Source organism: Nilaparvata lugens, chromosome 14, assembly GCF_014356525.2.
Source record: "Nilaparvata lugens isolate BPH chromosome 14, ASM1435652v1, whole genome shotgun sequence".
Lineage (NCBI taxonomy): Eukaryota > Metazoa > Arthropoda > Insecta > Hemiptera > Delphacidae > Nilaparvata > Nilaparvata lugens.
In genome coordinates this window covers 21,178,226-21,194,749 of record NC_052517.1, presented here as the reverse complement: position 1 = coordinate 21,194,749, position 16,524 = coordinate 21,178,226, and the positions used below count along the sequence as shown (strand labels likewise).

At 37.1% G+C, this 16,524-nt stretch overlaps 1 protein-coding gene across 1 annotated transcript in view; it reads left to right on the top strand.

Annotated features, from left to right (window-relative positions):
* LOC111050637 (mucin-12) overlaps window positions 1-16,524 on the top strand; it is a 98,868-nt gene that overhangs the window by 37,492 nt on the left and 44,852 nt on the right. Inside the window, 6 exon segments of the mRNA XM_039441072.1 lie at window positions 8,223-8,339; window positions 11,019-11,414; window positions 12,066-12,159; window positions 12,161-12,763; window positions 13,567-13,947; window positions 13,949-15,401. Coding sequence (XP_039297006.1) covers window positions 8,223-8,339; window positions 11,019-11,414; window positions 12,066-12,159; window positions 12,161-12,763; window positions 13,567-13,947; window positions 13,949-15,401 — 3,044 coding nt within the window.

Genomic DNA, 16,524 nt, shown 5'->3' with positions numbered 1-16,524 from the left:
AGTTAACTATCCAATAATTTGTCTATTTTGATAATTGTTGATATTTGGATGGAATGCGCATTGAATTGGGATAATATAATTTGTGTTGTATCTACACTAATCGGCCCACTAACAACTCATAACCCTACAGTATTGGACAAAGTATTGTGTGGGAATGATTGGTTGATATTTGGATGGAATGCGCATTGAATTGGGATAATATAATATTGTGTTGTATCTACACTAATCGACCACTAACAACTCATAACCCTACAGTATTGGACAATGTATTGTGTGGAGAATGATTGGTTGATATTTGGATATGTGGATATTTGGAATGCGCATTGAATTGGATAATTAAGGTTGATATTTGGATAGAATGCGCATTGAATTGGGTAATATAAGGTGATATTTGGATAGAATGCGCATTGAATTGGGATAATATAATATTGTGTTGTATCTACACTAATCGGCCCACAACAACTCATAACCCTACAGTATTGGACAAAGTATTGTGTGGAGAATGATTGGTTGATATTTGGATGGAATGCGCATTGATTGGGATAGTTTAATCTTAAATATTACAATCACTGACTATTAAAGTTTATTGTTTCTTAAAACTGTTTAAAAATTAAGTTCCAATTGAGATATAAATTTACTTATCCTGTTTCTTCAGCTTTAAAACAGCCTCCTGTGTTCACTATAATCTATAGTGAGGTCCACGTTATAATGGCAGTATCTGATTAACATTGGTGTTGCTATCCTTGTCTATCATTCCACAAAACTGATAGCGAATGTATCAAATCGTAGTGTTGTGTATCAAGTTGAGATGATACTGTATCATATTGGTTTCTTACTGTATCATGTGTGGTGATACTGTATCATATTGGGGTGTGTACTATTCTTTTCCAACTTTGCACCTTTTGCAAATTTTTTGCTGGCTATGAAGAAATACCATGAACTAGCGAAATATTTAATCTCAATTATAGAAATGGATTAATTAATCAAGAACAGATATACAGTATTATTTTATGGTGAATGAAATACATTTGAGATAGAATCGGTTATTATAAACAAGAATCAAAATTTGATATCAGATCAGATATAGGGGGATGACTTGAATCACAGCTATCTACTATTGAAGGCGGTGGTAACAGAGAATCGGCAACTCTGTTGTCCTATCATTTCCCCTGGCTTTATAAGGTGTAACTCACTATAGTCCAACGTTTCATGAGTATTTCTGGTTTATGCGCGATTCCAGTATTTTGAGTCACACCTCATACCTTTTGGTAGAGAGTAGTGGGGAGGATATTTTTAATATTCTTTCCCGAAGAATGGACATTGATATGTCCAAAGCTCCGCCAATTATGTAGATGCATTACAATATGATATTATCTATAGTTATTATATTACAAACTGCTTTTTCATATCATATAGAGTTCAATATTTTTTCTTAGTCTATATCATGTAAATTCATCTATAATTTTGCTGTATGTAAGCTATGTATATAAGTGTATAAGCCAGTATATATTGTAATCTACATAAATAAAGTACTCAATCAATCAATCAATCAATCAATCAATCAATCAATCAATACCTAATGACTCTTATCTCATATTCGCCATCAAACACTATATGTGTTACTCATTTTCAGAGAGTCATGCAAGATGTGGTAGGGATTGGCATGTCATGTTCATGAAATATGTATCGTTATATATCTATATACTATATAGAAGCGAAATGGCACTCACTCACTGACAGACTGACTGACTGACTGACTCACTCACTCGCAGAACTAAAAATCTACCGGGCCAAAACGCTCAAATTTGGTATGTATGTTCAGTTGGCCCTTTAGAGGTGCACTAAGAATCTTTTGGCAATATTTCAACTCTAAGGGTGGTTTTTAAGGGTTTAAAGTTCGTCTTTTAGCATGTATATTCTTCTTATTCTTTTAATTGTAATTGAAAAATGTCCATACTATTATGTAAATATAGAACTATAATCTAGAGAGAGTACCTCTTCGAACATTTGTTAACTGGTAACTAATTTAATAATATTTTGTCAGGTTGGCATTAAGTTGAGTTGACTTTGTTAGGTTGGCACCAGTTGAAGATTGAAATGCATTTCGCGGAAGAATTGATTGGGCACTGCTTCTTCAATCAGAGTTATTCCTGGGAATATTAATGTCGTCAGGCTCACTTCGCTTGCCATATCCGTTTAGCCAAACGTTTAGTCTGGACCCCCGACTGGATCGTCCTAACATATGATCGTCCTACAAATGAAAATGCAGGCGAGCGAAGCGAGCCTGCTGATCCCATTCTTGGACGAACCAGTCGGGGGTCCAGGGGTGGAGCCCCCTGGCTAGACGGATATTGCGAGCGAAGCGAGCCTTCCAGATAGTACTATAATAAAGGAAAGAACTGGCTTATATTGTAGGGGACAGGAAATTCACGAATGAGCATCATCTCGTCTCAACTACTCAAATCATTAACTTGACATTTTACATATAGTTCTCAATTTACCGAGGATGGTTATAAGGCCAATTTTAAACTTTCATAGGTGAAGTTTCAGTTTGTTACGTTCGTAATTGGACCCTTGCGGAGCACGGGTTACGTGCTAGTATGTAATATTTGTCATTCGACAAGACCAGTTATGAAAATATGGGAGAAACCCAGGGAATCCCTAGATTATGACTTATCACTAGTCTGGAATTTGGGTTAGGTGTAATTTTGTTTCTTCCTCGTACTCCAATCATACTTTCTCTGTCCATCTCACTCTCTCTCTCTCTCTCTTTCTTCCTCGACATCCTCCTTTCCATCGTCATCCTTCTCTTCCTTCTTCTTCTACTCATCGTCCTCCTACTATTCTTTTTAGACTACGTTCTGTGTCATCAATTCTTCATGCTCTTTGTCTCTATCTCTATCTATTTGGTAGAGAGTTAGTTGGGAGGATATATTGAATATTGTTTCCGAAGAATGGACATTGATATGTCCAAAGCTCCGCCAATTTATGTACATGCATTACAATATTATCTATAGTTATTGCAAATCGTTTTCTCATATCTACAGTTCAATAATTATTTTCTTAGTCTATATATGTAAATTCATCTATAATGTTGCTGTATTGTAGCTATTGTATATAAGTGTATAAGCCAGTATATATTGTAATCTACATAACTAAAGTAGGCCTACTCAATTAATCAACTCTTTCTCTCTCTCACACACTATCACTTTGTCTTTATTCAGCTGTATCAATGTTTGGGGAAAAGTCATCAATGAAATTAAAAGTAGTTCAACAACTTCAATTTATTAAATAATAATATTGAAGATTATTCGTCTTCTTCTTCTTCTTCTTCTCCTTCTTCTTCTACTTCTTCTTCCTCTGCTACTTCTTCTTCTTCTTGTTCTCCTACTTCTTATTCATCATCATCAACAGCTTCTTCTTTTTTTTCCTCTCCTTCTTATTCTCCTATTTCTTCTACATATTCATCATCAGCTTCTTCTTTTTTTTCCTCTCCTTCTTATTCTCCTATTTCTTCTTCATATTCATCATCAGCTTCTTCTTTTTCTTCCTCTCCTACTTCCTCTTCTTCTTCATCACCTACCTCTTCTTCTTTCTCTCCCACTTCTTCTTCTTCTCTTTCTTCTTTCTCTCCTACTTCTTCTTCATCAACTACTTCTACTTCTTTTCTTTCCTTTTCCTCTTCTCGTCCTTTTTGGTAGAGAGTTAGTGGGGAGGATATTTTTAATATTCTTTCCGAAGAATGGACATTGATATGTCCAAAGCTCCGCCAATTTATGTAGATGCATAACAATATAATATCTATAGTTATTATATTACAAATTACTTTTCATATCATATACAGTTCAATAATAATATTTTCTTAGTCTATATAATGTAAATTCATCTATAATGTTGCTGTATTGTAGCTATTGTATATAAGTGTAAGCAGTATATATTGTAATCTACATAAATAAAGTACTCAATCAATCAATCAATTCTTCTTCTTCTCTTTCTTCTTTCTCTCCTACTTCTTCTTCATCAACTACTTCTACTTTTTTCTTTCCTTTTTCCTCTTCCTCCTCCTTTTTCTTCTTCTTCTTCTTCTCTTCTTCTTCTTCTTCCTGTCCAGTCCTATTCGAGTCACCCTTGTTTCCGTCCGTTCGTCACACGAATTCTGAGCCAAAAGATAATTATTTCGTCAACACTCCCTTCCTTCGATTAGTCAACTTTCCGGAAGTTACTTCCGTCCTCCTCCTCCTCCTCTCCTCCTCCTCCTCTTCCTCCTTCTCCTCCTCATTCTCTTACTCCCTCTCTGTCTCTCTCGATCCTCTTCCTCCACCCTCTCTTATTCTTCTTTTTTTTCTTCACCCCCTCCAACCGGAACCGGAAGTTACTAATCGAGAAAATTTAGGTTTTCTGAGTGTCACCCCTCTTCTATAATAGAGCTGTAGTTGTGATCCCTATATTCTGACCCTCGATTAGTGCCAGGAGGAACAAGTAGAAGTACAATAAAATTAAGAAATGTGGAAGAAAAAGAAGAAGATGGTGAGGAAGTAGAAGAAAAGATGGAGAGGAAGTAGAAGACGAAGATTGATTGATTGAGTACTTTATTTATGTAGATTACAATATATACTGGCTTATACACTTATATACAATAGCTTACAATACACCAAAATTATAGATGAATCACATAATATAGACTAAGAAAATAATTATTGAACTGTATATGATATGAACAAGCAATTGGAAAACTATAGATAATATTGTAATGCATCTACATAAATTGGCGGAGCTTTGGACATATCAATCCATTATTCGGGAACAATATTCAATATATCCTTCCCACTAACTCTCTACCAAAGATGGAGAGGAAGTAGATGAAGAAGAAGATGAGGAAGAAGAGAGGAGTATGCCACATCATACATCCTTTGCCACCGGATGACCACATTAATTTTGGACTTCTCCGTACTTTCTGTCATTCTACAGCGAGGTCCACGTTATAATGGCAGTATTTGATTAACATTGGTTTTGCTAGCCTTGTCTTTCATTCCACAAAGCAATAGCGAATGTATCATCATAGTGTGTGTATCAAGTTGAGATGATACTGTATCATATTGTGTTGATACTGTATCATTGTGGTTATTCTTGTTCTATAGTGAGGTCCACGTTATAATGGCAGTATTTGATCAACATTGGTGTTGCTATCCTTGTCTATCATTCCACAAGCAGATAGCGAATGTATCAAATAATAGTATTGTGTATCAATTGAGATGATACTGTATCATATTGTTTTGATACTGTATCATGTTGTGGGTTGGTCTTGTTCTATAGTGAGGTCCACGTTATATTGCAGTATTTGATTAACATTGGTGTTGCCATCCTTGTCTACATTCCACAAAGCAGATAGCAGATGTATCAAATCATAGTGTTGTGTATCGAGTTGGAGTGGTTTTGTATCATATTGTGTTGATACTGTATCATGATGTGGTTGTTCTTGTTCTATAGTGAGGTCCACGTTATAATGGCAGTATTTGATTAACATTGGTGATGCTATCCTTGTCTATCATTCCACAAAGCAGATAGAGCTATCCTCTACTACCAACTCCGCAACGTTGTCCGATCGTTTTCCAACAATGTAGAAATATAATAAATCAACAAAATGTCTAATCTCTATTATGAAATAGTATATTTCGCACCTGGGGCCGAAAATGAGACTTTTCCGGCTCAAAATCGGTTTTCAAACGGTTTTTTTTTCACGAAAAGATTGAGAGCCGGAAAAACATTTTTGCCCGTGGTGCGAACGCTATTTTTCGCCACACACAAAAATAAACAATATATAATTATATGAGAATAATTGTTTATTAAGCACTTCCGAAAGCAAAAGTGGAAGGTCATAGTTCTAGCAAACCTGAGGTAATCTGAATAAGGGTAGTTTCACATTCATTCGGTTCGTTTCGTTTTCGGCAAATTCCGATAAGTGTGAAACGATGATTCGGTTTGAATTCGGTTCCGAATAGCACCGAACGCCCCCTCGACACGAATAGGTTTCATCATATTCGAATTCGTTTGCTAGGAAACGGGAAAAAACAAAGTCTTTTACACACGCTTGCCTTTTTTGTTTTTATTTTAAACTGATATCGTGATTATCTGTTTCAAAATTTCCAAGTCAAAATCATATGGTCAATTCATTTCTGTTACTTCACAGGAACATTTCTTTCTCAATGAATAGTTTGCTAAAAAAATATGAAAGATATAAATTAAAACTCAGGGAGAATTTTTATTCTTTTATTATTTTTTTTTTTATTTTTCCACGAATATTATATGATTTCATCAATGGAGAGAAGAGATGATTTTATATACCATGTGTCAAAACAAGAACAAATTTTCAATTCAAAAAAATCATCTCTCTGAACATCAAAAATTAACAAAATTAAAAAGAAACTATTCGAATATTCACAATTTTCAATTATTTAAAAATTTTGTTGTTCAAGAAATAACATATCACAATTTAACACAAGCTGTTATATTTAATATACAAGCATGAACTGTGAAAATCCAGACACAGCTGTGTTTGAGAAGAAAATACCTAATTGGAACCGTACGAATTAAAACCTGACATGTATGAAAGCCTCATTCGTTTTCGGTAACGAACCGAACCGAACCGAAAACGTACCGAACCGAATGAAACCGAAAGCGTGTGAAGCTAGCCTACCAAATTGGTCCAAGTATTTATTTTTCATTCTGATTGTCTGAATAACCTAAAAGATGATGTTCAATTATGTGGGAGGTTGAGTTTATACATTTTTATTCTTTCAAATGACAATAAGATGATATTATTATAAATGTTTTAATTATTGAATAATAAATTCAAATAATGGAAAGTTTTTTGGTCAGCTGTTTTAGCACACTTGAAATTTAGCGGCCAGAAAGGGTACTCTTTTGTGCCTAGGCCGGAAAGAAACCTGTTCTGACGTCAGACGAGAGTCGTCTGCAAACAATGCCTTTCAGATCTACGTAGGGACTGGAAAACAGCTGCTTTCTGTGTAGTGTGGCGAAAATGTATTATCTAATCAGTGAAGGATATATATTTCTAGGCGAATGAAATATATAATTGATTATTTCCTAACAAGAATGTACAGTTAGTATTACATCAATAAACAGGTATCAGCTATCCTCTATCGTCAGGCAGTGGCAAGGCAGAGGATCGGCAACGCTGTTATACAATCTTTCTCCACTGCCATTATAACGTGGACCTCATCATAGTAGTACAGTATGTAGATTAAATTAAAAAAGGACGCAGGATATCCGGAATTTGTGAGTGATGGGAAACAAGAAGAAGAAGATGGAGAAGTAGAAGGAGAAGAAGAAAAGTAGGATAGGGGAATGACCAAGGTCAGATCATTCTATTTGAGTTGACATCTCTGGAATTGTCTCATATTTTCTCTTTCTCTCTCTCTCTCACTCTCTCTCACACACTGTATCACTCTCTCTCTCTCTCTCTCTCAGGATGTGCTGGTCCTGTTTCCTGTCTTACGAAATATAGGTAATGGACGAAGAGGAAGTGAGAGAAAATAGAGAGGAAGAAGAAGGATATGATACGTTGAAGAAGGGCAATGAAGAATGTCCACTCCTTATTTGTTGTTCTTTCATTCTTTTGATTTGTAGATAATGAACTTGGTGTAAATCTGCTATACAATAAAAAATTATATTATATTCAATTTTGAGAATTTGTCGTCTGCTCTGTGGAATGATAGACAAGGATAGCAACAACAATGTCAATCAAATACTGCCATGGACATTGGGCCTCACTATAATAGAACAAGAACAACCACAACAAGATACAGTATCAACACAATACGATACAGTATTATCTCAACTTGACACAACACTATGTTTGATACATTCGCTATCTGCATTGTGGGAATGATGGACAAGGATAGCAACACAATGTTAATCAAATACTGTCATTATAACGTGGACCCCACTATAGAACAGAACAACCACGACATGATACCTTATCAAAACAATACGATACAGTATTATCTCAACTTGATACACAACATTATGATTTGATTCATTCGCTATCTGCTTTGTGGAATGATAGACAAGGATAGCAACACCAATGTCAATCAAATACTGCCATTATAACCTGGACCTCACTATAATATTGTTCGCAGTTCATTTTTCCCTTATAAATGCCAAATTTCTAAATATTTTGGTGTATTTTCTGTTTGTTTCAGATGAAAGCAACCCCCTAAAGTTCCTAGCAAAATACACCAAAGATCTTGGGCAGACCTCAGGTAGTACTATGTGGTTACTTGACCTGCCTCAACCCAATAGCAACCTCGGTCATCAAGGTGAATTTATTATGCATTTATCATATTATTATGTATTTGGCTCAACTGACACTTAGGCGACTCAGGTGGAGAAGAGACTGGACTCTAGTGGAGAGCATGTGTTTTGAAATGTGACGTCCGCGGAGACTAAATCGACTGGTATAGTGTCATCATTTGGAAACACATGCTCTCCACTAGAGTCCAGTCTCTTCTCCACCTGAGTTGCCTAAGTGTCAGTTGAGCCTTTATCGTATTTCTTATCATCCTATTATCCAATACAATTGAGAATTCAAATTAACATATACGGGATAGAAAATGCATGTTTGACGCATCATCACGTTTGAATTACTGAACTGATTAACTTTGCATCAAGGATACAGTCTAGAACAGTGGTCGCCAAACAGTCGATCGCGAGCTACCTGTAGCTCGTGGGGTAGTTTTTGGTAGCTCACAGAATGCTCGTGTGAAGAATGTCGTCCAGTTTGAATATAAAAACTTTTCCAGTCTAAAGACATCATGATGAAAAAATCGTCCACAGCACCGCAGCAATAATCAAGAATACGTTACATTCTTTCCAGACTTGAGACAACAGTTTGATCAACGATTTCAAGATTTTAAAGCATATCAAATATGGTACAATTCATCAACTCTTTTTGTAGAGATCTATTCAGAAGATTTGCAGCTTGTGATGTTCAACATTTGGCGGAGATCACTTCTCAGTTGAAATTCTTTGTGGATTTTCAAATGATCTGTCTCTCAGATCACTTTCTACAACTGGAAATATTTGGCCCCCAAAGAACCCAAAGTCCCCAAAGAACAATATCCAACTATTATTCAAGTTGAATTGAGGTTGAAAGATATGTTCAGCTCTACTATTTGTGTGAAGCATCTTTTTCAAGTATGAAATTCATAAACAATCGATGTAGGAACTGATGAACATTTGATAACTGCATCAGAAAGGCGGCTGCAACATACACTCTAACATCAAGAAAATACTGATGTCCAAAAAGAGTTCCACTGCTCTCATGGAATGTACATTTCAACTTTTGTGTTATACTTTTTGCTTTGAGATAAGTAGATTTAACACTAGAAATGCATCTTTATAGGCAATAAAATATACTTTCTTCAGTCTAATATTCCTTGGTAGCTCACTAGAAGTTTTATAAATGCTATTCTAGCTCACAGGCTCATCAGTTTGGCGACCATTGGTCTAGAACTTATTATACAGTATTTTTCATCTTATATGTCTCGTATCTATGAAGGAAGGAATTTGAGTTAGTAGGCCTGTGTACCATGTACGGGGTAGGATATACATGTTTGACGTATCATCACGTCTCAACTACTCAACTGATCAACTTGAAATTTTGAATGAAGATTCTGAATCTACCGAGAATGGTTGTTGGTCTCATTTTTTCATCAATATATTTCTAATACCAGGGGTATCGAGCTTTGGTGGAAAGTACACAGGCGTTGTTGGTCACTAACCTTAAGCTGCGTACACATATTCGCGCTTCCAACCCACACCGCAGCCGCTCCCCCTCGTACCGCCCTCGTACCACCATCGAACCACAGTCGCTCCGCCCACGCACCCGTCATGAACGTTACGGAAGATGTTAGATCTTCTCGCGTTCCCCGGTCGAACCACTGTTGCTCCCCGGTCGATCATCAATCGCTCTGCTGGAGTGACGTTCGGTTGCGGAGCAGAGCGAAAGTCTGTACGCACCTTAACGTTTCACATGTCCGATAAAAACTATGTTTCGATTCAAAACTAATTATTATTAATTAGCATTTGAACAAATGCAATTTCCAATTTATTTCCATTTAAAACTACTTACGACTTGGAGGGATATGCGGAGCAGAGAAAACTAGAGATACAGTGGCGGCGATGTTGCTGTCCTAAAGCAGACTGCATTCTGTAGTCTTTAGTGACTGTTCAACGTCTCTAAATACGAATATTCCTCTCTGAAAGCACTGCATCAACTGAGTCTGATCGTGAACTTGGCAACTACACTTCTTTCTAAGTCTCTATTAATCACTGTAATTATTTCTCCATTTCTCTGCTCCGCATATCTCTCCTAGTCACATGTTTTTTTTTATTTTGGCTGAGGGTGATGCCCACATGTACTCTAGGCTTGTGCGTTGGTAATGAGGTGGATGCTAAAGAGAGATCAATGGACCTACAGTTTTAGGTGGGTTCCGAAACCGGAAAGCGATTTTGAATCAACTATAGTCGTCTCATATGATGAAAGCATCATATCGCTCATGACTAACGTAATGTTAGGGGCCAGCATTATGTTCAAATTTTATAATAGGCAAGTTCTTTTTGAGCAATCAAATTTACGCCTACCACCTTAATTCATTGTAAATCTATACTATAATAAAGGAAAGAACTGGCTTATGCACGTATGGGATAGGAAATTCATGAATGACACATCATCACGTCTCAACTACTCACTCATTAACTTGACATTTTGCATATAGATTCTTAATTTACCGAGGATGGTTATAGGTCAATTCTACATTCTTCAAGACATCAGTAGATCAAGTTTTCAATCAGACTCTTGCGCAGCACGGGTCTCCTGCTAGTTGTAAATAATGAATAGATAACAGTAGTCGTATACAATGAACATTCTCCTAATTTTTAAATTGATTAATTTAAATATATCTGTAGCTCTAAAAGTTTTTAAATTTCTGTTACAGACTTCTCCACCACCCCTCTCCACTTCCGCTACTACACTCGCCTCCCCCCACCACTTCTCCCTCCTCCTCACTCTCTTTCCTCCTCATCATCATCCTCCTCACTCACCCTGGCTGCTCACTCTGATCCGCCGTTCCATCTGGACGCCATCTTCCGGCAAGTGAAGGAAGCTCAAGACAAGTCTGAAGGGAGTCGGAAACGAGACGAGTCTGAAGGGATTCGGAAACGGGAGGAACTGGAAGGGATTCGGAAACGAGAGGAGCTGGAAGGGATTCGGAAACGGGAGGAGCCGGATGGGATTCGGAAACGAGAAGAGTTCTTTGCATGTCGGGATCTGCTGCGGTTGCGAGGGGATCGCGGAACTGGCACCAGTTCTGAGAGCGAGTCGGATGCTGAAGGTCAGTGTGGGATTACGGAATTGGAGAGGTTGAAAACTGTTGTCAATTATTATTGTGCATCAAGAGACCAAAAAATATGGATATTTTAAATTTTTGCAAAATTTTCTTCCACAGTTGCATAGTAAGTAGCTGGGCGCCAAATTTGGGTCTGGACACTCAGGTCAAGCACTATGTATGGTGTGAGGTTGAACCAAATCTGAGATAGTTTTTGTTTTTGCGTTGAAAAAATATTTTACCAAAAAATAAAAGTATACTTGATTTTGCATTGAAAAACACAGGATGGTTGTTTTTTATTTTTTGGTGAAAAATATAAGTAGGCCTATCTTAAATTTGCTAAACTTTGCATATCTATGCTCTTTGTTGCAAGGAACACGAATCTGCCATTCGAATTGCAAAATTCGATTTTGGAATTTTTTTAGTGAGTCAAATCCTGAAAATATTTGAAGAAATATGGAACTGTTCCATCCATTAACTTGATTTTTCACCATACATATCCAACTGTCCATCAATGAAACTTGACTAAAACTGCCTACTCATGTCTCAATGTTATCAAAATTTACAGAATATTTTTCACATTCTAAAAATATTGTAGTGGAAAATGTATATTTCCTGACCTCAGTATTCCTGATATAATTTTTGTTTTCTTTTTAGGTACATCTTCAAAAAAACGATCAGGCAGCAGAAGGGGTTGGCGTTTCCTGAAAAAGAAAACATCACTGCCCCAATGGCTTCAAATCCGGAAGTCAAGAGGTGGAAACTGGAAGTAAACACAAAGATACAGGAAGTGGTAGTAGTCATGATACAGCAGGAGCCAGTAGTCACAAGGAAACCGCTAGTAGCCACCATAGAGATTTCAGTAGTAGTGTGAAAGAAACCGGAAGTAGACACAAGGAAACCGGAAGTAGACAAAAGGAAACCGGAAATAAGCAAAAGAAAACTAGTAGTAGTAGTCATGTTTTAGTGGGTAGTAAGCATAAGGAAACCGGGAGTAGGCATAAGGAAAGTGGTAGTAGTCACGGAAATAGCATTAGAGAAACCGGAAGTAGACATAAGGAGACCGGAAGTAGCTCAAGAGAAACCGGAAGTGGTCAAGGGGTGACCGGAAGTGAGCAAAATGAAGAAGGCTGTTCATCACAGCACTCATCACGTGATCTTCTGACATGGAACTCGCATGAAGCAGCCCAGAAAACCCTGGATGTCTTGGATGCTGATCACATTGAGTACTATCCAATATGGAGTCATCAGGTTGGGACTAGTGGTGAAGCAAGTGCAGCAGCTGCTACATCTGTGTATGAGACACTGTATCCGGTGGCAGGGAGTGATACACCTCCACCCCCTTTACCACCAAGGTGAGTTGATTTTCAGGTCTATGGTTTGTTTGAATATTTTTTCAAAATAGCAATAATTCCATGAACCTTTCAAGTATCTATACACAATTTTTTCACTTCAGAATAGTCAATAATATTCTAATAGTCAACTGAATGATATTCTGTTTTTATAATTGATCCAACAATTGGTGGCATCATGATATTGAATTGAACTATTGTCGGTAATTGTGTGAAAAAATAGGAGATGTTGGTAACTGTATAAAATATATCAATACAGCTCAGAATCATCCCAAACCTGGAATCATTCAAGGAGTAAAAGCTATTAAATAGTTTCATAAAATATTAAATATTTCATAGTTGAGAATGTTTTTGTAACTTTCAATGTATAAATAAATATCAGGAACTGGAACAGAAATTATATCATTCTATGATCCAATTTGACAACAAATAGAAATTATCTCAATAGATTTGAAGAAAAACAACAATATTTACTCATGAACTCATCATTTCTGTATAAGCAAATGTGAGCTTACAAATACAATACCAGCAATGTAAGCAAATTTAATACTTTTCAATAGATCCAATTTTGTTGACTAGTGGCTAGAACAATGAATTGTATAAGGCATTGTCAACCTTTGATCATATGCTATCAGGAAGTTTTGGAACTAAATCCTTTCAAGTGCATTGATATTGAGGGTATATTAAAATTTCATGTCATCATCCACACGAATAAAAAAGTAACTTATTTGGGCATCATCATGCCAAAACAATCATCCTGTAGGTATTAGTAAAGTTCTAATAGTGTTTCTATTGTTTTATTGCAGATCCTTCCCTCCCCGCCACCACCACAGACCATTAGAACGAACACGTGCAGTGGAACCCTCTTCAAGACAACCACCACCAGAAGTCCTCAGGAAAAACAAACCGGGACCACTGCTACCACCTAGACCAAAGAAAATTGTCCATCCAGAAGACAGTTTTGGCTTTGAGATTGTCGACACTGATGAACTATCAGGGCTGTCATCATTCCAAGACAGTGTAGACCAGGAGATACAGCAGCAGCATGTCATGAACGACCTGCTCAATGGTTTAGACCAAGTGGTGGCCACCTCATTGCAACCCGGGGATGTGTCTGTGAAACCCTGGGGTGTGGGTGTGTTGTCAGAAGTTGTTATCTGGAAGGATGGTGAGGGGTTTGCAGAGGGTTGCTGCACCACTAGCAACCCCTGAAACAGAGGTCAGCTTCAATGAGGGTGGTGGGTCGTTTGAGATGGTTGGGACAGAAATGGCCAGTTCGGATGCTGAGGTGCAGAATGGTTTGGGACCAAAGAACCTGCAACAGAGTGATCCAGACACCAATGCTGAGACACAACACTTGCTTGGATTTGATTTCAAAAGTGAGGAAGACCTCACCAGTAGTCCTCTGTTTAAGTTCTGCAAAAGGGCTGCCACAACATCCTCACATTTAGGTGCAACAAGTTCTGAAGATGCAGTTGATACTAGAAATGCTCAGGATGGGGAAAGCAGTGAAGATGTGAGGAACAACAATGGGAGTTGTCCTGTGCAACAAGCTAGTGTTGATAGTAATAGTTCTAGTGCTGTTACAGCCACCACAAGTGATCTTAAAACAGTCAAGTCAGCAAAAGAGGGAAATTTTGAAGATGATGCAATAGTTCCCAGTAGTAGTGTGCATCCTGTACCTAGTGATACTAACTATGTAGCTAGTGATAGTGTGAACAATAATGATGGTGAAAATGTTGCCTTACTGCCGTCCAAAGTTGAAGAAAGTGCCGAGGATGCATCAGCTGATCCAAACTTGCTTTTGGTGCCTGAAACATGTTCTTCACATGTGAGTAGTTTGTCTCCAATGTCACCAGCTTCTGATACTGACTTAGGTGCAACTTATTCGGAGACGGTCTCTGTATCTGCTGTGGGAACTTCTAATTCTGATCCTAGTCCTCCTAGAATTGTTCCTAGAATATCTGGAACTGCTACTTCTGTTACTAATTCTTCCATGTCTGCTCCTGGATCTTCTGCTACTGGAACTGATTCTTCCATTATTGATCTTGGTTCTTCTTCCACTGAAATCTCCACAACTTTGGCTCATGGAAATATTGATGATTCTATGGAAACTGCTGATTTGGCATCAGGTTCTGCTTCCAATAACTATGAAACTGTTCCCGGTTCCTCAGGAACTGCTACTTCCACCCATGGAACTGCCACTTCAGCATCAGTATCTGCCACTTCTGCTTCAGGAACTTCTACCCACACTCATGGAACTGCCACTTCAGCATTAGGAACTGCTACACCAACTTCAGGAACTGCTACTTCTGCATCAGGAACTGCTCCATCAACATCAGGAATCGCTCCTGGCACTTCTGGAACAGTTCTTCCAGCTCATGGAACTGCCATAGTTACCTCAGGAACCGGTGATCCAGGAACTGTTACTTTCATGGAATCTGCTCCAGTTCCCTGTTGCAGTGGCCTTCCTGCAGTGGTGAATGTGAAACCGGAAGTGAACAGGAGTTCCAGTTCTGAATCGATGGCTTCCGGCGGCGAGGTCAGTGACCTCATGGCTGAAAGAAGGAGAGAGGATGAGGAGAGGGAGATGGGTGTAGAGGAGGCTATGATCAGAATGCACAAGCCGTTGTCACGTCAGGTTGGTTTTCATTTCTCAATTTTTTTCTTTTAGAATGTTGTTACTGTTCTCAAATGATTTTTCATCATTTAAATATATTTGAAATGACTTAGACCTTGTTTCAAGGACAATTTTTAAATGTAATTGTCCATTGTTTCAGTGTTCATTCCGTTTAACTGTAACAGCTTTGTTGTGACTTGGACAACTGTGTTGGATCCCGTTTTAATAATTGCTATTTATCAATTGCTGCTGTTTATTACTATTTGCCAATTTTGTTGTAAACTTTTTTTACAAAATTTATTTTGACTATATTATTATTATTATATAATTACTAATTTATTCGACCAAAAACAAAGATTGTAAAAACAAATTGAAATAAAATAACATAACTGGTGTAGCAAACACCCACGCATGCCCAATACATGTTTATCATAATAGTCTGAATGAAGCCCCAAAGGTAATATGTGTGGGGCCTTTTCTTCCTATATTCAATCACAACAGAAAATGATCAAACAAAAGATAGAAAAAAATGAAAGAAGGAATATATAGAGTCTTACATTAATAGTATACAAAATCTCAAGAAACTACAAAATATCAAAAAAGAATCAAGAGAAAAAAAATTGAAACCAAAATAATAAATCATATTGCAATTTAAACAGTTCTCCGTGCGGGCAGCACATTCCAAATGATAATTATCTGTTCTTCAGTCAACAGATGAAGCCATGCAAAATATAAGAGCTATGACACAATATAATTATATAAATAATTCAAATCCCCAACCATACAAGAAGTAAATCAAACATGAAAAACAAAATATCAACTTTCGAGCATGAAAACCTTCATAAATACAACTGCGTATCAACAATCGCATCAATGAATTTTTTTAAAAATATTTTGACTGTTTTCAATTTTATTGTATTTTGAAGTTTGTTACAACACTTTGTGTTTCATGACAATAAAGGATTATTGATTGATTGAATGAATCTAGGCCTATAGAATTAATGGTCCATTTGATTTTATAAGTAGTGTCTCATAAACCGAGTCTTGGTATCTCAGATGATGTTTGTACGATTTGAAGACATGACTATTCTGTACAAAAGTAAAGCTTACAAAATGTCCTACAAAATTCATCCAACAATTTTTC